The 27,081-nt window shown below is 47.9% G+C and overlaps 2 protein-coding genes across 5 annotated transcripts in view; both read right to left on the minus strand.

Moving 5' to 3' along the window:
* The window catches only part of Dtx2 (deltex E3 ubiquitin ligase 2), a 39,412-nt gene extending 28,637 nt beyond the window's left edge, over nucleotides 1-10,775 (minus strand). For 2 of the 4 annotated variants that reach the window (XM_087578624.1, XM_087578622.1), the window contains exons 1-2: nucleotides 10,632-10,760; nucleotides 9,056-9,266 (exon numbers count right to left, since the gene is read on the minus strand). The gene's annotated coding sequence lies outside the window, so the exon portion shown is untranslated. 4 annotated transcript variants of the gene reach the window in all.
* Nucleotides 10,776-18,411: 7,636 nt separating this feature from the next.
* Zp3 (zona pellucida glycoprotein 3) lies at nucleotides 18,412-25,387 on the minus strand. The gene is given in 8 exon segments (NM_053762.1): nucleotides 18,412-18,639; nucleotides 19,336-19,472; nucleotides 19,601-19,692; nucleotides 20,769-20,886; nucleotides 22,658-22,841; nucleotides 22,923-23,026; nucleotides 24,538-24,656; nucleotides 25,050-25,387. Coding segments are annotated over 8 exon segments (1,275 nt in total). The 5' UTR covers nucleotides 25,359-25,387; the 3' UTR covers nucleotides 18,412-18,427.
* Between the last annotated feature and the right edge of the window lie 1,694 nt (nucleotides 25,388-27,081).

Genomic DNA, 27,081 nt, shown 5'->3' on the forward strand with positions numbered 1-27,081 from the left:
GAGCTAAATCCCCAACCCCTCTAAGCTGTTTTCTAAGTCGTCTGAGTTAGGTGCTTTCCAAGGAACATGGGTCTGAAACTCCACCCCCAAGCAGCTGACAGTTACCAGACCTGTAAGCAGAGGCCCGAAGAGACTTTTCAGAGGCCAAGAAAGCCTACAGTTAGATCCCAAGTACAAATCTAAGAAGTTGTTTTACTTTATTAGAAAATCCAATTTAAGGGGTTGGGGATTTAGCTCAGTGGTAGAGCGCTTGCTTAGGAAGCACAAGGCCCTGGGTTCGGTCCCCAGCTCCGAAAAAAAGAACCAAAAAAAAAAAAAAAAAAAAAAAAAAAAAAAAAAAAAAAAAAAAAAAGAAAGAAAGAAAAGAAAATCCAATTTAAAACAAACAAATGAAAAAAAAAAATAGGGGCTGTTGAGGTGACCGGAGTTCAGTCCCTGGGACCTGCATGATAGAAAGAACAGACGCTGTCGGTGTCCTCTGACCTCCACATCTATGCACGCCACACCATGGAGCACATGGAGAGTACAAACACCATATGTAAGAATGGGATTCTTTTTTAAATTAGGGATGTGAAATCACAGTGTACAGCACTGCCTCACATGCACACCGCCTGGTTTTCAAACCTCAGCACCAGACCAAACAAAACAAAAACCACGAAATTAAAAATTGGTGCTGGGGTTGGGGATTTAGCTCAGTGGTAGAGCGCTTGCCTAGGAAGCACAAGGCCCTGGGTTCGGTCCCCAGCTCCGAAAAAAAGAACCAAAAAAAAAAAAAAAAAAAAAAAAAATTGGTGCTGAGGGGGCTGGAGAGAGGTTAAGAGCACTGGCTGCTACCTCAGAGGACCCAAGTTCAATTCTGAGGACCCACATGGCTACTCGCAACATCTCTAACTGCAGTTCCAGGGGATCCAGTGCCCTTCTCTGGCCTCTCTGGGCATTGAGCATGCACACAGTGCACATACACGCTTGTAGGCAAAATACCCACAGACTGAACGATTGTTTTAAACTGATCCTGAGGGTGGAACCCAGACACTCACGCTAAGCATACAATCTGCCAGCAAACCACACCTAACCTCAGCTCCTAGTTTCTCACGTTTTCTTAAGTAAGAAAGTACTTTCTTCCTTTAAAATAAATATAAGGGGCTGGAGAAGATGGCTCGGTGCTTAAGAGCACCACTGGCTGTTTTCCTGATTAGATGTCCAGCATCTACATGGAAGCTCACAACTGTCTGTGGCTCTAGTTCCAGGGGACTGACACCTTCACACAGACAAACATGCAGGCAAAGCACATACAAGTAAAGTTATTCATAAATTAAAATATAAGTAAATATAAAATAAAATAATCTGAGGCTGAAGAATTTCCTAGCTGGGGGAGACCATTTGCTCTCAAGCCTGAGGACTTATGTCTGACTCTCCGGTACACATGTAATATAACAGCGTGTGTGTGTGTGTGTGTGTGTGTGTGTGTGTGTGTGTGTGTGTGTGTGTGTGTAACCCCAGCACTGGGGGCAGTCAGGCAGTAGAGCAGAGCGGTCCTGGGAGCCAGAAGGCGGACCTGCCGAGCTGAAGACGTGAGTTCTAGCTGAGTCAATGACCCTGCCCCAAGGCAATAAATAAGGGAGAAAGCAATAGAGGAAGACAGCCAATGTCCTGGTCTAGCTTCCACACACACACACACAGGCACACACACACAGGCACACGTACCTCGATCACATGCATGCGACACCACACAGATTAAATAATCTTTCGCCAGACGGTGGTGGCGCACACCTTTGATCCCAGGACTCAGGAGACGGGCAGGTGGATCTCTGAATTCGAGACCATCCTGGTCTAGAAAGAGTTCCAGGACAGCTGGGGCTACACAGAAAAATCCTGTCTTAGAAAACAAAAATGTTTTTTGGTTTTTTTTTTTTTAAATCTCTTTAACATGCAAAACCCTGCTAGAGGTGACAGCACTTACCTAAAATGTCAAACACATTTAAAAGGTCAAACTCACCACCAACCACGCCAGTGCCCGGCTGTTGCTCAGCAGCGTTGCTGTACACAGCTGCTCCGATCCCTGTGGGGTTTCACTAAGGGGTGGGGGTTGGGGGAGCTTGATCAACTCATCAGAGCAACTCCCTGCTAACACCCCCTTCCCATCCCTCAACTCCAAGAAAAACAAACCACCCAGGTGCCGCCTGGGGATTACAACAGTCCTGTGACAGCAGACGTGTAATCTTCCCTCTGCTTTACTGTTCTGCAGGGATGGGGGGTCAGGCACGGTGACCTGACATCTACAACTTACTGTGACTTTGAAGTTCTAATCTTCCTGCCTCTGCCCCAAGGGACTGGGATGCCAGGCATGCTCAAGAGCTGAAAGTGTACCTTAGTGGTAGAGCATTTGCCTACCATACACAAGGCCCTGGGTTCTATAATTAGCATAGAACAAAAGAGAGCAAAGAAAAGAAAAAAACCAGCAGCAAGCTGCTCAAAACTACATGGGCCCCAACTAAGCAAGCAGGATCTGTGAGTTAGAGGCCAGCCTGAGGTGCTAAGGCCCTGGAAATGCCCTAAGGTAACATGGCTCTCGGGACTGCCCAGGATAAGGAGAAGAAAACAGCAAACCTGTCAACACCAAAAGCAAATATTTTAGAGTGTTCTAGTTACAAATCTGCTGCTGTGAGGCAAAAATAATATGTAAACTATCAGGAGTGACTGTATTCCAGTCAGACTGTAAGAACAGCTGGAATGGCTACCTAGAATCCCCCAGAGAAGGGCTGGGAGTCGTGGCTCAATGAATGGTACAACACTTACCTAGAATCATCCAATTAGAGCTTAGGGGCATGACCCAGGAGTAGAGCACCTCCCTAGAATCCCCCAGTGAGGGGTTGGGCTCATGGCTCAGAGGTATAGCCCCTGCCTAGAAACACACTATGAGGGGGCTGGGAGCTTAGCTCAGCTGTAAGCAATTGCCTAGAATTCCCAAGGAAGCGGCTGGGAATGAGATTCAGTGGTAGAACATTTTATTTGCCTAGGATCATCCAATTAGAAGTTGAGGGTATGCCCAATATTGTACTTGCCTCCTCACCCCTCAAGGGGTGTGGCAGAATACCGCCTTGGAATCTTCTAGTAAGAGGCACAGTGGGGGGCTAGAGAGATGGCTCAGTGGTTAAGAGCACTGACTGCTCTTCCAGAGTTCCTGAGTTCAAATCCCAGCAACCACATGGTGGCTCACAACCATCTGTAATGAGATCTGATGCCCTTTTCTGGTATATCTGAAGACAGTGTACTTATATATAATAAATAAATCTTAAAAAAAATAAGTCTTTAAAAGAGGCACAGTGGTAGAAGACTTGCCAAGCACATAAGAGGTGCTGGGTTCAATCCCCAATGCCTATAAAAACAACAAACTTTTCTATGGGGGAAAAAATCCACAGGTGTGGAACTAGGCATTGGTGGTTCAGGGCTATAAGTTACTCCAGCCCCTGGAAGGCGCAGGTAAAACACAGCAACTTAAAGGATAGCCTGAGCTACAGAGAAAGACTGCCTTAAACTCCCTCAAAAAGGTAGAAATAAGGGGCTGGAAAAATGGCTCAGTGGTTAAGAGCACCAACTGCTCTTCCAAAGGTCCTGAGTTCAAATCCCAGCAACCACATGGTGGCTCGAAACCATCTGTAATGGGACAAGATGCCCTCTTCTGGTGTTTCTGAAGACAGCTGCAGTGTACTTACATATAATAAATAAAGGGGTTGGAGATTTAGCTCAGTGGTAGAGCGCTTGCCTAGCAACCGCAAGGCCCTGGGTTCGGTCCCCAGCTCCGAAAAAAAAAAAAATAAATCTTTTTTTAAAAAGTAGAAATATGAATTACAAACGTAGAGAAAGACTAAAATCAACAATGTATTCCAGTTTTTCTAGCACTTGGAGGTAGGAACATGAGGATCAAGAGACCAAGATTGGGCAGGGCACAGCTGGAGACAAGAGACAATCGCGGGCTGGAGATGGCTCAGTGGTTAAGAGGACTGATTCCTCATTCAGAGGTCCTGAGTTCAAATCCCAGCAACCACATGGTGGCTCACAACCATCTGTAATGAGCTCTGATGCCCTCTTCTGGTGTGTCTGAAGACAGCTGCAGTGTACTCATATAATAAATAAATACATCTTTTAAAAAAAAATAAGAGAGGGGCTGGGGATTTAGCTGGGGCTGGGGATTTAGCTCAGTGGTAGAGCGCTTACCTAGGAAGTGCAAGGCCCTGGGTTCGGTCCCCAGCTCCGGAAAAAAAAAAAAAAAAAAAAAACCAAAAAAAAAAAAAAATAATAAGAGAGAGAGACAATCGCTTTTCCGTTTGTTTTCTTCAGACAAGGTCTCTATGTAGCCCTGGCGGTCCTGGAACTCGCTCTGTAGACCAGGCTGGCCTCAAACTTGTAGAGATCCACCTGTGTCTGCCTCTGAAGTGCTGGGATTAAAGGCATGCGCCACTAAAGTTGGGACACCAAGGTGACTCCGTGGGCAGAAGTGCCTTCGTGCAAACCTAACAGCCTGAGTTCGAGCCTCAGGACCCACATAAAGAGAGTAGAGAACCGGCTCTGTGAAGCCCAACAAAAAAAAAAAAAAAAAAACAACCATAATGGGTGACAAACGACTCGGCAGATAAAGGTGCTTGTCACCTGAGCTCAATCTCTAGGATCCATAGGCTGAAGGAGAGTCAACTCTTACAAGCTGCCCTCTGACCTCCACTGGTGTGCACCCACAAACAAACAAACACACACACACCACACATACACACAAAGTAAATAAGTAAAATATAAATTAAAATTAAAAATTTTAGGGGTTGGGGATTTAGCTCAGTGGTAGAGCGCTTGCCTAGCAAGCGCAAGGCCCTGGATTCGGTCCCCAGCTTCAAAAAAAAAAAAAAAAAAATTTTAACTAAATAATTAAGAACACACAAATACCACACACACACACACACACACACACACACACACACACACACACACACACACACACACAGACAGAGTCTGAAAGCATGCTGGCTTCCCTTCCAGTTCTCCTTTGCTCCAGGGATTTCCCAGGCTCCACTCTGCTTCAGGCCACCTTGAGAAAACCAAAGATCATGCTCCCTCTGAACCTCTGAACCTTCTGCCCACCCCACCCCCGCCACCCCCACAGCTGCCTCGAGCCTACACAATCAACAGCAGCCACATCCAGCACATCTGTTTGGCTCATCCATCTCCCATATTCATAAGCACATGCTCCCAGCTGGCCTCACCAACTCCTCTCTCCTAGATTTACCTCAAATCCAGGTGCACCATGAAGCCTTTCAAATGTCTGCTCTGATCTGAGTTTGTCCCTCCCTCCCCTCCCCACAATCTGCAGAATGAACCTCACATTCTATAAGGGCAACGCTCACAGCCATCATGATACTGTGGCACACACGTCAAATTCCAGCACTCTGGAGGCAGGGGCAGGAGTGTCAAAGTTTGATACTCTATGTAGCCTTATAACTACGTAGAGAATCCCAGGCCACTCTAGGCAGGACAGGGTCATAAACCACCGAAAAGGATTTGACTGAAGATCTGTGTTCCCTCTCCCTCCACCCCAAAGACTCTCCTCACCCACCCTGAACTGTGTGGATGGATGTAGATGCAGGAGTAGGTGTGGGGTATGTGCGGAAGCCAAGGGTTCACACTAGGCGTCTTCCACAAGTACTCTCCACCTTGTTATCACAGTACAGACGGACTTTGCGTCTGCGGGCCACAAGACGGGCCCTGGGAGTTACCGGATTTTGTGAGCCGGCTGATGTGGGTGCTGATAACTGAACTTCGGTCCTTAAAGAGAGCAGCAAGTGCTTTTCTTTCACCACTGAGCCAACTCTCCAGTCCTGGCCTCCTTACTTCTCGAGATAGGATCTCAACATCACCAGGACAACTGGCTGGCAAGCCCCTGGGGTTGACCTTCGCAGCACTGGGATTCCAAGCATGAACCGGCACACTGACAGGGGTTCTGCTGACCCAAACTCACGTGCTCAGCTCCTGTGCAAGTACTTTACCCACGGAGCCAACTCCTCAGCCTCCACCTATATTTTCAACTACGATTTATTTATTTTGGGGCTGAGAGATGGCTCAGTGGTTAAGAACACTGACTGCTCTTCCAGAGGTCCTGAGCTCAATTCCCAGCAACCACATGGTGGCTCGCAACCATCTGTGATGAGATCTGATACCCTCTTCTGGTGTGTCAGAAGATAGTGACAGTGTGCTTATATATATACAAAATAGATATATAAATTTTTTTAAAAAAAGATTACTTCTGGTGCTAAGAATAGAACCCAGATCCTTGACTGTGCTAAGCAAGGCTCTCTAACTGACCCATGCCCACACCCCTCCCTGGCAGACCATAGGCAATGTTCTACCACTAAGTTACAACTGAGCCCCAAGGCCCAATTTAAACACCACACTCTGATGTGCCCGATGGAGAGAAAAGACGTCCTTCGTTCCTACAGCTTTCTATCTATCCTTCACAGAATTCTGCTAAAATCCTCCTAGTGCCCAGAGCTTTGGTGTAGATCTGTGGTGTTGAGGAACTTATAAGCTAAGTGGTGGTGCAGGCCTTTAATCCCAGCACTCAGGATGCAGGGGCAGGCAGATCTCTGAACTTGAGGCCAGCCTGGTCTACAGAGTGCCAGGACAGCCAGGGCTACACAGAAACCCTCTGTCAAAAATAGAAATACAAATAATACAAATACTATTACTATTACTACTAATAATAATAGTAGTAGTAGTAATAATAGTAATAGTAATAATTTTTAAATCTGAAAGACACTCATTTTGCTTTGGTTTGTTTTTTAACGTTATTTACCTTTGAGACAAGGTCTCATGTACTCCATCCAAGCTGGCCTAAGTACCTAAGGATGACTTTGCATGCTAGGGCCACAGAAGTGAAACAATGCACCTATGCAGAGCTGGGGGATGGAACCTAGGGTTTGAGCAAGGTAGACAAGCACTCTACCAACTAAGCTACATTCCCAGCCCTAAAACAACTGAGTTAGCACTCATTTAAGGAGACAATTCACAGCACAAGGTCAGCGTTAGTCTGCTCACGAGTGAAGCCCCCAAAGCTGATGACCTCTTTAAAACACATACAGACATATATACAAACACACATGTATAAACAGATCGATTTGCTATTGTATATTTTAGGCCATACTCAGAAGGGTGACAACACAGACAGGAAGAGGGCACTGAATTCCCTGGAGCTGTAGTTACAGATGGCTGTGGGCAGCCTCACATGGGTTCTTGGAACGGAATTAGGGTCAGCTGCAAGACCAGGAAGTGTCCTTAACCACTGTACCATCTCTCTACCCCTAGGGTAGTGTGCATAGAACCACAAGCACATTGGAGACCAGGTTCCAGTGTATGCACATCTTTGGGTGACAATTCAAGGCCTTCAGAACCGGCTACATCTGCCTAGTGCCCACAATCCCAGCCTCTCCACTCCTCAGTCACTCTAGTTCTGGCTGGTACAGCTCCACTAACAGCAGCCTGGCCCAGCCCTGGCCAGCAGCTTCCTGACTATGCAAATGCTGACACTCCTTCCCGCTTTCTCCCTCTGACACTACAATTACAGTTCCATGCATGGCCTTACTTTACAGTGAGCCTTGGCCATAGTCACTTTCACAAGTCATCCTGACCCTGCCTACCTCCTCCTGGAGGAGAGGGGCTCACCTCATAATTCACCTCAGCTCTCTCTACACGTATCGAAACTCCATGTCACTAACTGGTGCATCTGTCTTTCCACTTGAGGAGCTGCCAGAGAGACAGCGATCTCATCTGGCACCCAGCAGAGGTTTGTGCAAACAGAGAAATGAACATTTCTGGTTCATATGCAGTGATAGTGACCTGTTTCTCTGGCCCCTAAAGCATGGGTCTGTTGGTCGTTTTTTTTTTTTTTTTGGTTTTGAGATATCTCCCTGAGTAGCCCAGGCTGGGTTAGAATTCACTACGTATCCAAGGATGGCCCCACACTCATGATCCTCTTGCCTCAGTTTATTGAATGCTGGGATTGCAACTTATACCACCATGCAAGGGTGAACTGGCTACATACCCCAGGCTTACCTCAAACCTTCAGTTCTACCTAAGCCTCCCGAGTGTGGGATGACAAGCATCCATCACCTTGCTAGGCATTATTTTCTTTTTAATTTATTATTTTTGTGTGAATGTGGGCTTGTGTTTGAAATGGAGGAGTGTAGAAGGGATGGTTTTCGGGAATCCAGTCTCTCTTTCCACCGTGGAAGCCAAGGATAGAAGCCAGGTGGTCAGATTTGTGCAGTAGGGATAGCGTTATTTCTTTAAAAAAAAAAAAAAAAAAAAAAAAAAAAAAAAAGGCAGGACCAGTCAGATGGCTTGGCGGGTAAAAGTACTTACTGCCAATTATGATTACTTGACTTAGATCTCCAGAACTTACCTGCTAGGGAGACGTGACTCCTGCAAACTGCCCTGTCACCTCCACACGTGCACCAGGGCCCGCACAATAATAAAAAATAAACGTTTTGAAGTGCTGGGGCTTGAACCCAGGTCTTGTATGCTGGCTAAGCACTTTACCGAAGCTGTTTCCAGCCCATAAGGCATGTCTAAGGAAGGATGTATCCTCTAAGACTGGTTAGACAGAAGCAGCGCTGGCAAGGAGCCAAATGAATTTATTTGCAACAGCTGGCAATCAACAATCAACTCCCAGGCCTCGCTTCACTCCTGGAACCCCAGAATCCCACCGTCCATGCGGCCTGCTTCGTTATGTATGTGTCTGTAGAAAAGCAATGTGCGTGTGTGCACAGATGCACTAGGGGTTCCTGGAGGCTAGGGGATAGCCTGGGCTACAGTTCTGCAGGTGCCATCAACCTAGGCTGGTTGACTGCCTAGCACACCGCAGGGATTCACCTGTCTCCTCCCTAGCAGAAAAGCGCAAGCACAAACCACCATGCCAGGCTTTCTACGTTGGTTCTGGAAAGCGAATCTGGACCCTCCTGCTTGCCAGACAAGCACTGTATGGACTGAGCCATCTCCCTTCCATGCCCACACCCACCTCCTTTGAAACCAGCTTTCAAAAGCAGCAAGGTTGATTTCCCCATGGCTCTCACCTCCTCTTCACTGAAGGGCTGGCACCAAACTGTCCCTTCTTGATGGAGATCGTCAGAAGCAATAACTTGTCTGGGCTCCCATCTTGATATGAACAGCAAACAAGAACCGGGAAAATCCGAGGGCTTGCTGACTCAGCCACACCAATTCCGAGGTACCTTTGCCAAAAAGATGATTAAGTCCTCAATGAAGAAACGGCAAGAGAAAACGAGCGCACAGATGTTGGGTCCCGTGTGCTGTGGCAGGCGACTGGAAACCACCAGGCTTATTGTACAACAGCCTGGGCAGGGAGCACAAAGTAGGGACAGTTTTTCTCAGTCCCCTCAACTAAGCCCTTTCCCAGAAAAGCCCATATGAGGACCTCAGAAGGAAGTCCCACGGGCGGTCCATGAAGTAAATCAACCCAGAGAGGGTAAAAATTTGACCAAAGTCACACTGTAAATAAGCAAAGAGACTAGATACCCAAGCAGCTGACGTCAACCCTCACTTTCTTGGCTACTGGGAGGGAAGTCTACATCACAGAACTCTTACTTTTTCTTTTTTTGGTGGGTTGTTTTTTTTTTTTTTCTTTTTCTTTTTTTCGGAGCTGGGGACCGAACCCAGGGCCTTGTGCTAAGTGTTTTGTTTTTTGGTTTTTTTTTTTTTTTTTTTTTGAGCAGGGTCCACAGTATATAGCTTAGGGCTAGATTGGAACTCCTGAGTCTCATGCTTCTGCCTCACAAGTACTGAAATTACAGGCATAAATCACCATACCTGGCTAACACTTTTTGGGAGTGTGGGTGTGTGTGTGTAATATAGTATCTTGTTATGCAGCACAGGCAAGCTTTAAACTACCCTCAAGCCCTGGTCTCCCAAATGCTGGGATTACAAGCATGCAACACATCGCTCGGCTCTCTAGAACTTTAAAGGGGCCAAGATGGTATGGAGTTCCTTAAATGTCTTGCCTGTGTACACATTCGTATTTACGCCACTGTGGAGGCAAAGCTAATATGGACAACCCTGCGGCTGTCTGAGGGAAAGGATGAAAAGCGGAGCTTCAAAACAGAGACACCCCAAAGTGCCCCGGGGACCCAGTTTGACAGAGACCGAGAATGGAAAGGCAAACGCCCCCAAAGTCCAACTCTCAGCCAGTGGTGGATCACTATCGCCTGGATGACTAAAACTGTCCCCTCAGGGAACCAGGGTAGCAATAGCCTCACGGCTCTTCCAGGTCCTGTAGGACTCAAACTGCCAGAGATGCGACCCCCGTCTCTGCAAATATAAGGCTCTCACCACACCCAGCCGGTCCCCAACGCTCAGAGCGTCCCAACTGCGACTTCCCGCCTCCAGGACCCTGGTACCCGGTGCCCAGGGCTCCCAACGCCCCCAGGACTCACCCAACCCGCCGGCACGGCCCTCCCTCCCTCGCACGACCGCCCCCTTCCGGTCTCAGCTTGGCTCAATAGCCCCCTCTCCTCAACCCACCCACCCACCTTCAGGACCCTAGCCTGGGCGCCAGCAGGTGGCTCGCCCGTCCCGCTCACCGAGTCTGAGGGAAGCAGAAGGAACAGGTTGAGAGGAGCGCCGACCTCCGGGCTCAGCTCCGGCTCGGCCTGGGAAGAACCCCCGAGTATATCTCCGACTCCGAGCAGGAGGCAGCCGGAGTGAAACTCGGCGTCGCAGCCTCCAAGCGCCGCGTTGCGCATGTCCCCCTCGCGCGGTGCCTTCTGGGAAATGTAGTTCTGGTGAAGCTGAGTGGGCTGAACCAAAGCGCACCAGCTGTTGTAAAGGTACCCAGCCTTCCTTCTCTTTCTCCTACTGATTTACTCCTTCATTAATTACTGATGCATTTGATTTTTAATAATTTTTATATCTCTTTTTATTATTATGTGTGTATATTCTGGAGGTGGGTGTACTTATAGAGGTCAAGGAACAACTTTAGGAGCCCCTTCTCCGCGTCCACCTTCACGTGGGTTCCACGGATCGAACTCAAGGTGTCAGGCTTGTCAGCAAATGCCTTTACTCTCTAAGCCATATTGCCAACCCCTGATTTTTCTTTTTGTGGTGTTGAGGATCAAAGTTAATGCAAGCACTTTAGACGACCAAAGTTATTGCAAGCACTTCAGACAAGTGTTCTAGTACTAATGAATCCCCAGCTGTAAGATTCACCTTTTGGGGGTGGAGGGGGTTCAGGATCTCATATACCCCCTCTGAATTTGCTATGTAGCCAAGGCTAGCCTTAAACTCCTGAATCTCCTGCCTCTGTTTCCTAACTGCTGAGCTTACAAGCACAGTCTTTTTTTTTTTTTTTTTTTTTTTCCGGAGCTGGGGACCGAACCCAGGGCCTTGCGCTTGCTAGGCAAGCGCTCTACCACTGAGCTAAATCCCCAACCCCTACAAGCACAGTCTTAAGAAACGTACATTTAAATTTAAAAATAAGAAAGTAATCTATTAAAAATGTTAAGCCTTGTCTTATGGTGGCATGGCTCAGTGGTAGAGCACTTAATCTGGCAAGTAGGTAGGAGACCCTGGATTTGCAAAAGAAGTCCTTAAAATTCACGTGACAGAGCCTGTTCCATTCCCCAGAATCTGCTCCCAGCTCACCCAGCAAAAAGGAGAGCACAGCCAGAGAAGTCAAGGAGACCTGGCCTCAGCGCCGGCACTGTGGAGCGCGCAGGCGGAGGGCGGGGGAGGGGGCTGGGGGAGTTGCTACTGTTTTGCTTGGAAAGGCAGAATTGTGTTGCTTCCTGCCTCTGCTAATTGGTCTCCATCTGACGCTCCAGAGGGACAGTCTGATAAGACAGAGCTGCTTTGCTCATTACTTCTGATGAATGGATGGCACCTGGCATTTCCTGGTGCAGACGGCAGCCACCCAGGACCCACATATAACCTATACAGCCAGAAAGAGCTTAATGACAGCCCCAAGGAAAACATGTCTGTCCCCAAAAGCTCTGCATAAGAAGTCCCTCCTAGTGGGGCTAGGGGGGTCGTTTGTTTGGGAGACAGGGTGTCAAATAGCCTCAGCCTGGCTTCAGAGATGACCTGCTACTACTAATCCTCCAGTCTCTACCTTCTGAGCAGTGGGATTGCAGGTGTGGACCGTTGGACCCAGCTTCATGGGTGCACAGGGGTGGGGACCCAGGGCTTCCTGCCTACAGGCAAGCTCTGTACTAACTCAATCATATCCCCAGCCCTCTAAGGAACTCCTGTCTGCTCATTTCCATCTCACAGATAAGGACTCCTGTTTTTTGTTGTTGTTGTTGTTGTTCGTTTGTTTGTTTTTTTCTTTTTTTTCGGAGCTCGGGACCGAACCCAGGGCCTTGCGCTCGCTAGGCAAGCGCTCTACCGCTGAGCTAAATCCCCAACCCCAGGACTCCTGTTTTTTATTCTTATTTTGTGTGCAGGGATAGGTCACGCCACAGCATGCATATAGACGACTGAGAACGTGCCCTTCAGTTCTCTCCTCCCCCACTAGTCCAGGGGTCGAACTGGAGGCATGAGACTCGGTGATACGAGCCATTTTGATGATCTTGTGTTCATACTTAATTCATCTCCAGAGTTTAAGTGTAACCAATCTTTCTTTCGTTCTTTTTTTTTTTTTTTTTTTTTTTTTGAGACAACTGTTCCCTATGTAGCCAGGCTGGCCTTGACCTCATGACGAGATGTAACCCAGTTTGTTTCGCCCCCCTCTAGCCTCATATTTTGAATTGTGTGCATTAGCACATAATTAAAACTGTGTTTTTGCTAAATCTGCCTTAAGTCAACTGAATTCACTTCCCAGCCAAATATCCTAGAAAAATGGAGAAAACACCCCCATCCCGTCTTTAAATTCTTTTCGGTAAGAATGCAATTGCTTTCTGCCCTATGGATTGACTTCTTTTTTTGGTTCTTTTTTTTTTTTTTTCTCGGAGCTGGGGACCGAACCCAGGGCCTTGCGCTTCCTAGGCAAGCGCTCTACCACTGAGCTAAATCCCCAACCCCAAGTATGGACTTCTTACAGACAATCACAATTATGTTTCTTTTTTTTTTTTTTTTTTTTTTTTTTGGTTCTTTTTTTTCGGAGCTGGGGACTGAACCCAGGGCCTTGCGCTTCCTAGCAAGTGCTCTACCACTGAGCTAAATCCCCAACCCCCACAATTATGTTTCTTTATGATGGGTCTATATGGCATTATTGGTTGGCTTACAAGTTAACATCTCTAAAGGTTGTAGAGAAAACACCACATGTCTCACATTGCCCAAAGAGTGTGACTTGTAACAACCTTAAAAGCTAATAAACTTTCCAGTACAGGCAGAGGCAGGTGGATCTCTGACTTCGAGGCCAGCCTAGTCTACAGAGTGAGTTCCTGGACAGCCAGGGTTACACAATGAGACTCTGTCTGGGGCTGAGGGATAGTTAAAGAATTCTAGAGGCTGAAGAGAGACAGCTCAGTGGTTAACAGTGCTTGCTACTGTGTAGAGGACTTGAGTTCAGTTTCCAGTACCCACATGACAGCGCACAACCATCTGTATGTACCTCCAGTTCCAAGGCCACCTTTCTGTGGCCTCCTCAGGCTCTGGGAGAACATGGTGCACAAATGCACATGCGGGCAAGACGCTTGCACACATAAAATAAGCCCTTTTAAAGGTGTTAAATTGTCTCAGTAAACAATACGGTGAGGTATATCTTTCTGAGGAGTATAAGTTACAAGAGGGATGGAGTAGAAACATGAAATTATATGTCAATTAAAAAAATAAAGTTATGGACGCTTCAATGCCCCAGCATAGGGGAATGCTAGCCTGTAGGTGGGTGGGGGAGCTCCCTCATAGAAGCAGGGGGAGGGGGGATGGGATGGGGGTTTGCAGAGGGGAAATGGAGAAGGGGATGACATTTGAAAGGTAATTAAATAACCAATATATAGAAAGAAAGAAAGAAAGAAAGAAAGAAAGAAAGAAAGAAAGGAAGAAAGACAGACAGACAGACAGGAAGGAAGGAGGCAAGCAAGCAGTGTAGCGGTGGTGTTGCCTTTAGTCCCAGCATTTAAGAAGCAGAGACAGGTGGATCTCCAAGTTCCAAGCCAGCCTGGTCTACAGAGTGAGTTCCAGGACGATCAGGGCTAAAACAAGACAAAACCAGAAAACCAGGCCTGCCCCCCCCCGTGTGTGTGTGTGTGTGTGTGTGTGTGTGTGTGTGTGTGTACGCGCGCGTGCGCGTGCGTGTGCGCGTGCGTGTGCGTAGGTGAGAGGACACCTTGCCCAAATCCACCTTTTGGGAACCAGGGATTGAACTCGGTCCCTCAAGCACTGAGCCATCACACTAACCCAGGGTACACATCATTTCACCTCTGAGTAATGACAGGCTAATCCCCACCTTGCCACCTTTGATGTGTGTCTTAGGAACACATCGTTCCGCTCCTAAGTGAGCATAATCTACCTTCCTCATCAGTTAAGGGAAATTGTACAGCCAGAACAGAGACTCTGCCCTCTCCCGTATATCCACACTGCTCCGTTTTGGTTTTGGTTTTCCAGGACAAGGTTTCTCTGTGTAGCCCTGGCCGTCCAGAACTCACTCTGTAGACCAGGCTGGCCTTGAACTCAGAGATCCACCTGCTTTTGCTACTCGAGTGCCAGGATTAAAAGCGTGCACCACCACTGCCTGGCCACTGCTCTTTTTTTTTTTTTAAAGTCTTTATTTTATTTTTATGTATGTGAGCACACTGTTGCTCTCTTCAGACACACCAGAAGAGGGCATCAGATCCCATTACAGATGGTTGGGAGCCACCATGTGGTTGCTGGGATTTGAACTCAGGACCTCTGGAAGAGCAGTCAGTGCTCTTAACCACTGAGACACCTCTCCAGTCACACTGCTCTTTTCAATTGCCTAACTATCACTGGTGGAGGCTGCCTCTCCCGGGGATGGGAGAGCTTTTCAGCTGAAGCTCAGCAGACCCACCTGCACTCAAATCCTTGTCGAACTTCCTCTGTACCCCAGACACAGCTACTTCCTCTCTGTTATGAGGAAATGAAAGAGTTGAATGAAAGACACGTTCTCAGACGGTTACAACACTCAGAAACTTGAAGACAAGGAACAAATGAAGTTTCATTAAAGAAATGGTCCCCAGCATGTCCCCGGGAATCACATAGAACAGTGCCTACTGGGGCCTGGAGAGAGGGCTCAGCTGTTAAGAGCACATCCTGTTCTTCTGGAAGACCCAAGTTTGGTTCACAGCATTTGCATGGGGCAGCTCAGGTCCATCCGGGACTCCAGCTTCAGGAAATGCAATGCCCAGTTCTGGCCTTAGGCTGCTCTTTCAGAGGACCTGGGTGTGCTTTACAGCATCCGTATGGTGGTTCACGACCCGCCCTCTTCTGGCACTGCAAACACACATGATGGCCCACAGGCATACAAAGCAGGCAACATACACATACAATCTTTTTTTTTTTAAGGCTTTTTTTTTTTTTATTTTTTTTATTCATTTATTATATATAAGTACACTGTAGCTGTCTTCAGATACACCAGAAGAGGGCATCAGATCTCTTTACAGATGGTTGTGAGCCACCATGTGGTTGCTGGGAATTGAACTCATGACCTCTGGAAGAGCAGTCGGGTGCTCTTAACCGCTGAGCCATCTCTCCAGCCCAATCTTTTTTTTTTTTAAGATTTATTTATTTTATGTATGTGAGTACACTGTCGCTGTCTTCAGACACAGCCAAAGAGGGCATCAGATCCCATTACAGATGGTTGTGAGCCACCATGCAGTTGCTGGGAATTGAACTCAGGACCTCTGGAAGAGCAGTCAGTGCTCTTAACCGCTGGGCCATCTCTCCAGCCCTACATATAAAATCTTAAAATATTTTGAAAAATCTTTTTCTGTGTATTTTTATATGGAGGTCACATATAGAGGTCAGACATAGACTAACTGACTTGGGGCAGGCAATTTCCCTCTACCATTTGGGTCCTTGGGACCTAACTCAAGTTTTCATCCTTCACAGCAAACACCTCCAAAATTTACTGCCTCCAAAAAATACGTTTGTTTCTTCAAGACAGGGTTTCTCTGGGTAATCCTGGCTGCCCTGGAACTCACTCTGTAGACCAGGCTGGCCTCAGACTCAGAGATCTGCCGGCAAGTATCTTTTCCAGCTGAGCCATCTCCCTAGCCTGATCTAATCTTTGACACCCCCACAGCCTTTGCTACAAGTCACATTTCTGGACAACACTGGAGTACCAAGGCCTTCCCCTCCACAGTAGACCAAGAATCAATCTTGCTCTATATATAGTCACCTGGAGTCATGTGGTGACACAGGTTTATAATACTAGCACTTAGGAGATGGAGGTGGGGAGTTGGGGAACTCAGGAGTTTAAGGCTAGGCTTGGTTTAGTGAGACCTGCATCTCAAAAAGTTGGAGAAATCCGTTTTGTGCATGCTTTTCTTTTTTTTTTTTCCCCCCTCCGGAGCTGGGGACCGAACCCAGGGCCTTGCGCTTGCTAGGCAAGCGCTCTACCACTGAGCTAAATCCCCAACCCCCGTTTTGTGCATGCTAAGCAAGCATTCTGCTCCTAACTTCAGCTCCAGCCCAAGCCCAGTCATGCACCTGCCTTGAGTGTGACCCTGCCCCCAGCTGCTATATACCAGCATCTTCTGGTTCCCATAGGTCTACACCTAACGACTGTGCCTAGCAGGCAAATGTTCATTTGTCCCCTTAAAGCCCCAAGTGTCACATCCAGTTGTTAGAAAGGCTGAGCCTAGTATGGTGCATGCTGGGAGCTCTAGCTCTTGGGAGAAAGAAGCAAATGCACCAGGAAACAAGGTTGTCCTCAGTGATGAGTCTAGCTGGGATACAGGAGATGCTGTCTCAAAGGAAAGGATTGGGAGTGTAGCTCAGTGGTGGGACACTTGCTTAGCATGTGCCGAGGCCCTGGATTCTACCCAGTCTTACAAAAAGAAAGGCTGTGTGTGCCTGGCGGCGGCAGCACCAATCTTAAATCCCAGCCATCATAAGGCAGAGGCACGCGTATCCGAGTTTGAGTCCCGGCTGCTGGTCTACAACAGAGGGAGTGCTGGAATGGCAAAAGTTACGCAGAGAAACCCTGACTTAAATAGCTACGCCAAGTGGTAGTTGGCCCACTAAGTGGAGTTTCAAACCCCACGGGAGGGAAGTAATTCTTCCACTGGTCTTAGGAATAAAAACAAGAGATGCTGAGGTAGCTTTTAATGAAACCAAAGGAAATCCCAGCCACCCTTCCTGAGGCCTCCAACTACCAGCGACTCCTCAGGACCCACAACCATAAACCTCCAGAAATTCTACCCCATACACCTTGGTGACCACCCAGAACTACAATAGACAGCCTAATTAGAATATTTTTTCAGCTTTGAGCTTGTTATGTAGAGTTTTTAAGTATTTATGTGTACGTATCTGTACACATAGGTGTTCACGGAGCCAGAGGACGGCATCAAGTCACCTGGAGCTGGAGGTACACATGGATCCCAGCATACATTGTGACCCAATGGATGTGAGTGCTAGGATCTGAAATCGGGTCCTAACCTCTGAGCCTCTCTCCAGCACCTATACACTTATGCCTATCAGTGCTTTGCTTCCACAGAAAGCAAAATGCCCATGGAGGTCAGGAGAACCAATCAGATCCGCTGGAATGGAAGTTATAGATGGCTGAGAGGTATGCTATGTGGGTGCTGGGACCTGAGCCCGTAGTCTTCTACAAGAATAGTGTCTTATTCACTGAGCCATCTATGTAGCCTCAGATTTGTTGTATCTGTCTGTCTATCCATCGATCTAAAACAGGGTCATGCATAGCCTAGAAAAGCCTCCAACTGCTCAAAGTCCAAAAATGACCCTGAACTCCTGGATCCTCCAGTCTCTACCTCCCCAAGGGTTAAGATCAAAGGCATGAGTCACTGCTCCTGGCTTTAGATAGGTAACTTTCCATCTGCTGACCTGAAGGAAGGGAACAAGAGGTCCCCTTTCCTTCCCTACCCCACTAGAGTCAGATTCGTGGGCAGTGTAACAGGATTCCTTGATACCCTAAGGAGTCAGTCTGAGAGCCTACCTGGCTCTTTCAACAACTCCCATCTCCGTATTGATCTCTTGGAGTCACATCACACAGCTACTCCTGGACAGCTATGTTGCCCAAAGCAGGAACTACAAGTCTACATAAGTACACAAACCAGCTTAGCCTCTCACCATCTAGATGGCGGCTCGCCAGAGGTCCAGCTGTGTTTACTGCATTACGCGGTTAGCACACGTGTGCAATGTGACGTCTAGTCACCCTGCCCCCGATACAACCAACAATCCCAAGGCGCCCCACCTCAGACATAGGCGTTAAACCACACTCAGAACTGAGCTTCTTTTATTGAGGAAGGGATACAAGGTAGGAAGAGGTGTGACACTTCCTGGTGACACCAAGGACAATAGCAGCCAGGGTCAGGAATGCCACTGTGGCCAAGCCTAAGCCGAGAGCCACAGAGGTTTGAGCAGAAGAGGTCCAGCCCTCCACAGCCTGGTCATTTGCTTTTCCAAGGAATATCAGGGGCCCTACAGTGACATCAGCTTCATCCGTCACTGTGAAAAACCAGAATATGGGGAAGGTTTTTGTTTTGTGCTTAGTGCTGGAGAATCAAACCAAGGTCCTCAGGAATGCTAGACAAGAGCTCTACTTGATGAACCATACTTCCAAGCCCCTCACTAGGGGATTCTAGGCAGGTGCTCTACCACTGAGCCACGCCCCAGCCCCTCACTGGGGAATTCTAGGCAGGTGCTCTACCACTGAGCCACGCCCCCAGCCCCTCACTGGGGGATTCTAGGCAGGGGGCTCTAACACAAAGCCTTTCTCCCAGCCTTTCATGTTTGGTTTCATGGGTTTCCCTATGTAGCCCAGGCTATCCTTGAACTGTCTTTCTCTTGTCTTAACCTCCCCAGGACTGGGGTGACAGATGTAAGCCATCTCTCTCAACTTGTGTCAAATTCCCAAGGGTTCAAAGTTGGCAGAGCACTGCCTCCGTGGATTTGGATAAGGGATCACCAATCATCCACACGTGCTCTCCTACCCCATAATGTCTTGAGAGACTCTAAAAGTTGACAGAACTACCCCACAAGCCACTGGGAAGAAACACTCAGCACCCTCCCTCCCACTTGAGATTCACTATTTATCAGACCCAGAAGACATTCCCTAAGTCAACCATCTCAATGGAGGAAAAGGAAGTGACAGCAGATGTCTTAAAGAGGAAGAGGAATAAATGTCCCATGCCTGCGACATACCGTGCCTGCGGTTTCGAGAAACTAGCGTGGACCACTGGGCTGGTTCATGGGTCTCGAACTCTGAAGAGCTTGAATTACTACAGTTGCCATTGCTGCAGCAATCACAGATGTCAGCATCGCCCTCTACTGGCGACCAACTGAGTAACAAGACAAAAGGCTTAATTAAGCTCAGATAGGGGCAATGTTTGCCATTGTGTTATTGAAGAGAGGTCGATGTGAATAGCCTTCTGGGTGCCTACACACACTGAGAGCCTGGTCTCCTCACCTCTGGGAAGTCTTGTTGAAGGAACAGGCTTTGTTGAGCTTATCGGGGATCTGGTTAGCTGGAGCGACTTTGAGATGGCAGGTGATGTAAACCTGAAAGAGTTGTGAGTTTGAAGAGGGGTCAATGACTTTTTGAATATCGCAGGACGCCAGATGTAATGGCACAGGCATTCAAGGAGGCAGGGCAGGCAGATCCGAGTTTAAGGCCAGCCTGGACTACAGTGCAAGGCCAGACATAGTCGTGAAGTGAGATCTTGTCCAAAAAAAAAAAAAAAAAAAAAGAGCCAGGCAGTCCCAGCAAAGGTAAGAGGTAGGCGGATCTGAGTTCAAGGCCAGCCAGGACAGTCTACACAAGCGCTACTATAGAGCTCTAGGCACAGCTTAGCGTTCACCCTTTTGAGACATCACTCACAGCCAAAGCACAGCAGCGGGTCCTGGGACCAAATTCGTCTTCCATAGGAGTTCTTAGCTGTTGAGCCATCCTCTCAAGCTTGGGACTGAACTTGTTGTTTTAGGGGTTCTAGGTGGAGGGAGACAGGGTCTCACTACATTGCCTTGGCTGGCCTTGAACTCGAGATCCACCAGCCTCTACCTCTGGAGTGCTGACATTAACAGTTTGTGTTACCCTGCATGTGTGCCAGCTATTAAGCTTTTTATTATTACTAATGATAATATTACCGTGTGTTTTGCCTGCATGTATGTCCGTGAGCTACAATGCATGCCTGGTGCTTAAGGAAGCCAAAGAGCATCGGATCCCTTAGAACTGGAATTACAGATGGTCGAACCACCATGGGGGCTCCCGTCCTCTGAAAGAGCAGCTGATACTCCTAACCACTAAGCAATCTCTCCAGCCCCTATTTTAACCAGTTCTCAAGTTTAAGCAGCACAAACCCTTACCTGCCAGGGCCTCTCTGAACCCATAACTTCATCTACCTTTGTTACTTTATTTCCACCACGGTCAGCTGTTAGCTTAAAGGAAGCAAGTGGGGGTTGGGGATTTAGCTCAGTGGTAGAGTGCTTGCCTAGCAAGCGCCAAGGCCCTGGGTTCGGTCCCCAGCTCCGAAAAAAAAGAAAAAAGAAAAAAAAAAAAAGGAAGCAAGTGTGGAGCAGCAGAACATTAAGGCAGACTAAGGGAGGTTCAGGCTTAGGCTTGGCTGTGGGAAAATTACCGTATTTCTGGAGCTGTTGGCGAAATGGAATACGTCCACTGTGAACTGCAGAGTCTCTGGCCGGGGTCTAGGGACTTGAAATGCTGAAAAGCTCTCAGATAGACCGTCCACAAGGCATCTTGGAAGGGAAGAAGAGAAGGATAGAATAAAACAGCTAAGGTGATCTCATTACCAAAGGGGACGGGAAGCCAGGTGTCTTAGTTTGCTCTCTGTTGCTGTGATTTAAAAATTGACCAGTAGGGCTGGAGAGATGCCTTTCGGGGGGGGATTGGGGGGGCTAAGAGCACTGGCTGTTCTTCCAGAGGTCCTGAGTTCGACTCCCAGCAAACCACATGGTGGCTCACAACCATCTGTAGTGAAGTCTTGGGCCCTCTGTCTTGCAGGTGTACATGCAGAAACTCATACATTAAATACAAAAATTGGGGCTGGAGAGATGGCTCAGTGGTTAAGAATACCCGACTGTTCTTCCAGAGGTCATGAGTTCAAATCCCAGCAACCACATGGTGGCTCACAACCATCTGTAAAGAGATCTGATGCCCTCTTCTGGTGTATCTGAAGACAGCTACAGTGTACTTATATATAATAAAATAAATCTTTAAATACAAAAATTGGGGGTTGGGGATTTAGCTCAGTGGTAGAGCGCTTGCCTAGGAAACGTAAGGCCCTGAGTTCGGTCCCCAGCTCCAAAAAAAAAGAACTAAAAAAAAAAAAAATTGACCAATATGCAGCTGGCTGGTGATGGTGTGAGTCTTTAATCCCAGCACTTTGGAGTCAGAGGCAGGCAGATCTCTAAGCTCGAGGCCAGCCTGATCTATAGAAAGTCCCAGACGGCCAAGGCAACACAGAAATCCTATCTTGAAAAAAACCATAACTGACCAATAGCAACTTGCGGGGAAGCATTTGTTTGGCTTACAGGTTTATCACTGGTGGAAACCAAGGTAGGAACTCAAGGTACCTAGAGAGCAGGAACTGAAGTGCAGACCAGAAGGAAAGTAACTTAAGGCTTGCTCAAGTCAACATTTTTGGGGAATTGAACTCCGGACCTTTGCAAGAACAGTCAGTGCTCTTAACCACTGGGCCATCTCTACAGCCCTCAAGTTAACATTTTTTTAAATTATTTTATTCTTTGTGCATTGATGTTTTGCCTGCATATGTGTTGGATTCCCTGGAACTGGAGTTACAGACAGTTGTGAGCTGTCTGGGGTTTGAGTGAGTGCAGGGGATTGAACCTGGGTCCTCCAGAAGAGCAGCCAGTGCTCTTTAACTGCTGCGCCAGCCTCTCAGTTACATTCCCCACCCCACCCCCCCACCCCCGAGCTGGGGACCGAACCCAGGGCCTTGCGCTTCCTAGGTAAGCACTCTACCACTGAGCCAAATCCCCAACCCCTACATTTTTCTTTTTTTTTTTTTTTCCGGGGCTGGGGATCGAACCCAGGACCTTGCGCTTCCTAGGCAAGCGCTCTACCACTGAGCCAAATCCCCAACCCCCCTACATTTCTTATATAGCCCAGGCCCACCTGCTCCAGTAGGCTGGATCCTCCTACCTCAATTAGTAACCTAGAAAATGCCCACAGTTACTTCAGTTGAGGCTCCCACTTTCCAAGTGTGCCAAGTTTTTAACAGCTTAACAGTCACACCAGACAGAGTAGCTCACACTTTGTGATCCTAACACTCAAAGGGCTGAGTGAGACAAGGACTTTTGACATCAAAGTTGAAGGAATTTTGTGAAAAGAAATCTACTTGAGAGCAAAAGATGAAGAGTGAATCTGACCAAAATGCTCACATATGAAAATGTTATAACACCAAATTCATCTGTTAACATATGCTAATAAGATACTTAAAGCCAAAGGACAATAAAATGACTCCCCAGAAAGCAGTCCGGGCCTCACCCATGGGAGTCCACGATGAAGTGATGGGGGGAGGAGTTCTGGCCTGGCAACGGTGAAGGCGTGGCCACGCAGTGGTCCACAAACAACTGCAGAGGCAGGTGGCTTCCGGTCTGGACTTCCGCCTGGAGGTGGGCTACCTCTCCCAGGTGGAAGGTGGGAGATGATTTCTCAGTATTCCAGTCCTCTGAAGGGGCACAGAGAGGGGCTAGAGACAGCCCAGAGGCATCTGCATTCCCCTACCAACTCCTCCAGCCCTCTGACTCACCCTCCATCAGACGAAGAGAGAAAGCCAGTTTCTCCTCCGAGGACACAGTAGCGCTGAAGGGAACCCAGGTGGGTTGGATAGGGTGGCTGCTCACATTGCCCTGCCTGTGAAAAAAAGACAGCAGGTGCTTCCATAGAACCCCATCCTGGAGCACATGGATGTGGGCTTTGGGACATTATAATATCCCTACCCAATTACAGAGACCTCAGAGATGGATAAACTCAGTAGCCCGGCCAAGGTCCCCAAAGGCTGGGCCGGTTCCTTTACCCCCTGAATGCCTACATCTGACAGCAACCAAACATTTCAACCGTGGGGACAGACACTGAAGCATGGAAAGACAGGGCTGAAGGTAGAAACTCCATTAAGTAAGCTGAAATCCAATCTCTTATCTACTTAGGCCCTGGTAAAAGGCAAACGGAAGACAGAAGTTGCAGGGCTGTTAACACCCATCACTCTGGAGGCCGGGGCAAGACTGGGAGTGCCCCATTCTGACTCCCATTTCAAAAAGGACATGCTGGAGACATAGTTGATAAAGTGCTTGCCTAGCATACACTCCACCCCCAGCACATCATAGACCATGTGTAGGTAATACACGCCTGTAGTCCCAGCACTCAGAAGGTCCAAGCAGGAGAATCACAAGTTCAAAGCTACCCTGGTCTACAAAGCAAATGCCACGCTAACCAAGTATAAAGTATAGTGAAACCCTGTCCCCTAACCCCCAACAAAACCAAAAGCCCTCCCCCTGCATAATTGTGGAACAGGTCTTTCATCCCAGCACTCCAGAAAGGCGGAGGCAGGGGCATCACTGTGACTATGATAACAGCTCTGTCTACATAGTTAAGACACCCTCAAAAACAAACATTCATGGGGTTGGGGATTTAGCTCAGTGGTAGAGCACTTGCCTAGCAAGCGCAAGGCCCTGGGTTCGGTCCCCAACTCCAAAAAAAAAGAAAAAAAAAAAAAAAACCCCAAACATTCAAAGGACAACCAGACACAATGAAGTATCCAGTCCAGATCCCCAAGAGGATGTCTAAGATGGGTATGACAACTGACCCATACCTGTAATCCCAGAGCTGGAGAGGCTGAGACATAAGATTAGGGCAGAGTCATGGCCAGACTGTCCCAGCCAGGCATATTCAACACTGTGACAAGAGATTGTCATCTATAGAATTCACCTAGAAAGCTGTTTTAGCCAGGCAGGGGTGGTGAAGTCCTTTAATCCCAGCACTGAGAGGTTAAGGTATATCATCAAGTTCAAGGTCAGCTAGGCTACACAATTCCAGGTCATCCTGTGACAACACAGAACAGAGCCAAATCTGCTAGCCTATACAGGCTCTAACCCAGCATTTAGGAGGTGGAGGCAGAAGGATCCAAGTTCGAGCCTGGGCTTCATAGAATCCTGTGCCAACTTCATTTCTCTCCTCCTCCAAAAGGCAATCAGTCCCTTGATACAGACCTGGCCTCAGATTTTCCTCCAGCAGCTGTCTAACCATTCACACATGGGACAATAATCAGCACAGCTGCAGAAAAGCACCCTTGTCAGAGCAAACTTCCTCCTTGCAGGCAGCCATATTCCAAATCCAGGAACCCAGCAGCTCATCCATTCCACACTGACCTGGGGTATCGGCACTCAATGGGGACCTCCACCCGGTTAGTCCTTAGGATAGACAGGCCATTCACAGGGCGAGGGTCGTGGAGCAGAAAGGTGCTGTACACCAGGGCGTCTTCTGTCACCTGAAACGAAGGTATAGTGTTAACCAGGTCCAAACCACATGCCCTGTGGATGCTTGCCTAGCCCATGGGAGGGTACAGGGAATCCAGCCTAGGAAGGCAGGCAAGACCCAGGTCAACCTGCCCTCTGCTGGCCAGTAAAATCAGAGCACTGGGTTAGAGAGAGCATATCAAGTGATTAGGGGCACTTGAGTTCAATTCCAGCCCCCATATAGTGGCTCACAACTGTCCCTAACCCCAGTTCCAGGGGATACAACCACCCCCAGCGCCATCTTCCTTCAATAACCACTCTCTAGTCACAGTGAAAGGAGACAATCCCATCCCTTAACAGCTCCATCACCAGATCACCCCCCAGCATCCATTGCCCTAAGCAAGCCCAAGGATGCCACGCCTCACCTGCACCCCGCTGCTGCATTCATGCAACTGGGCGTTGAGCCTGACTACGTCAGTATCCACTGCTACGAGCGGCTGACAGCCTTCTGAGCCAAGGGTGAGGTCCCCGGGCTGCACGAGCTTCCCTGTGCCAAAAAGGTCTCTACGGACAGTCACCACTAGCTCAGCTTCCTTACACTCCACCTCCACAGGTGATGAGGACCCCGCTGGGGTGGGGGTTCCACCCGGTAAAAGCCATTGAGTCTGGGGATAGCACAGTTCTGGGCCTCCGCACAGCAGGAGACACAGGAAGAGTAGACAGCTGGGCCCCATGGTGCTCCCTGGGATGCAGCCGGGCGCAGAGTAAGGGGCTGACTCTACCCGGTGTTGGTGTTCTTATATTACTGAATAGATCGCCCTCCCACCTGAAATCCCTCTACTTCTCTCAATCTTGGGTGGAGCCCATCAGCGGCACATTAGACCTGTGGCCTCAAACCTCATCTGGATCAACGATCAGAATCTGGGTTTTAGTTGTAAAGATACCCCACGTGATTCCTATTCTAGGTTTTTATTTGTTCGGTTGGTTAGGGGTTTTGCTGTTGTTTAGGGATTTTTGGTTTTGTTTTGGGTTTTTGTCTTCGGTTTTTGTTTCGTTTGTTGTTTTTGTTTTTCAAGGCAGCGTTTCTCTGTGTAGCCATGGCTGTCCTGGAACTTGCTCCATCCTTAGACCAAGCTGCTCTCAAATTCAGAGATCTGCCTACCTCTGCCTCCAGAGATTAAAGATCTATGCTGATTAAAGGTCTATGTCACCACACCGGGCTCCTATTTAAGTTTTATTTCTTTTCCCTGCGGAAAACTTGGGGCTTCCTGAAAACTAGCCAAGTGCTCTACCACTGAGCCACGCCCCCAGCCCCTCGGGGATTCTAGGCAGCCACGCCCCCAGCCCCTCATTGGGAGATTCTAGGCAAGCGCTCTAAGCTTTAACCCCAGCCTTCTTTCCTTTTCTTTTCTTTTTCTATTTTAAGATAGTTTTATTAAATTGCTCTTCCTGGCCTCAAACTCACTCTGTGACTTGGCAAACCAGGACTTCACAGTCTTCTGGCCTCAGTCAGTGACAAAAGGCCTGGGCCACCGAGGCTGGACTTTGCACATTAAAACCTGGTCGGCCATAGTTTCTCTCTTTCTCCCCATTCTCACTGTGTGTTCAGAGCTGTGCTGCTGGAAGAAGGAAGCTCACAGCTCCATCCGCTAAGAGTCATCACCAGCCTGAGGGGACCCTGGAGAGATACTTTGGAAGACACAGGGACTTTCTTAGAAACAGCTGGGGGATTCTTGCCAAGTGAAGACTTAAAGAGGCATTAATTAGGTGTCAAGAGAAAATATATGCCTGGAACTTCTTCAACAGCTTGTCCCTAGGGGTAAACTCTTCAGTTATGATCAACCCCTGCCTGTCAAAAGCAAGTCAAGTTCATTTATTTGTCTATTTTATTTATTCATATTTTTTGTACTTTGTATTTCAAGACAGGGTTTCTCTGTGTATTTCTCGAACTCACTGTGTGGACCAGGCTGGCCTTGAACTCATAGAGATCTACCTGCCCCTGCCTCAGGGTGCTGGGATTAAAGGTGTTTGTGGCTGCAGCCCCCCTTCCTCACTTATTTATCATAATTTTATCTTACTTTATTCTTAATGGGGGAATAACACAAAGCCCCACAACCACCAATCCTGCAGTCCTGTTTCTCAAATCTGGGGAACCTGCAGGGGTTGGCATATTTGCAGTGCAATGGAGGAGACACTTTCCTGAAAAAAAGAAAGGAAGAAAGAAAGGAAGGGGGGGAACCCACACACATTCCTGATCATGGTATTTCTTCTACCAGGGAAATATCGATTTTTGCTTTTTCAGACAGGAGCTTGCTACATAGCCTAGGCTAACCTACAACTATTTTTTTTAAGATTTATTCATTTATTATATATAAGTACACTGTAGCTGTCTTCAGATACACCAGAAGAGGGCATCGGATCTCTCTCTTTTTTTTTTTTTTTTTTTTTTTGGTTCTT

Source organism: Rattus norvegicus, chromosome 12 (assembly GCF_021556685.1).
Source record: "Rattus norvegicus strain SHRSP/BbbUtx chromosome 12, alternate assembly SHRSP_T2T, whole genome shotgun sequence".
Taxonomy (NCBI): Eukaryota; Metazoa; Chordata; class Mammalia; order Rodentia; family Muridae; genus Rattus; species Rattus norvegicus.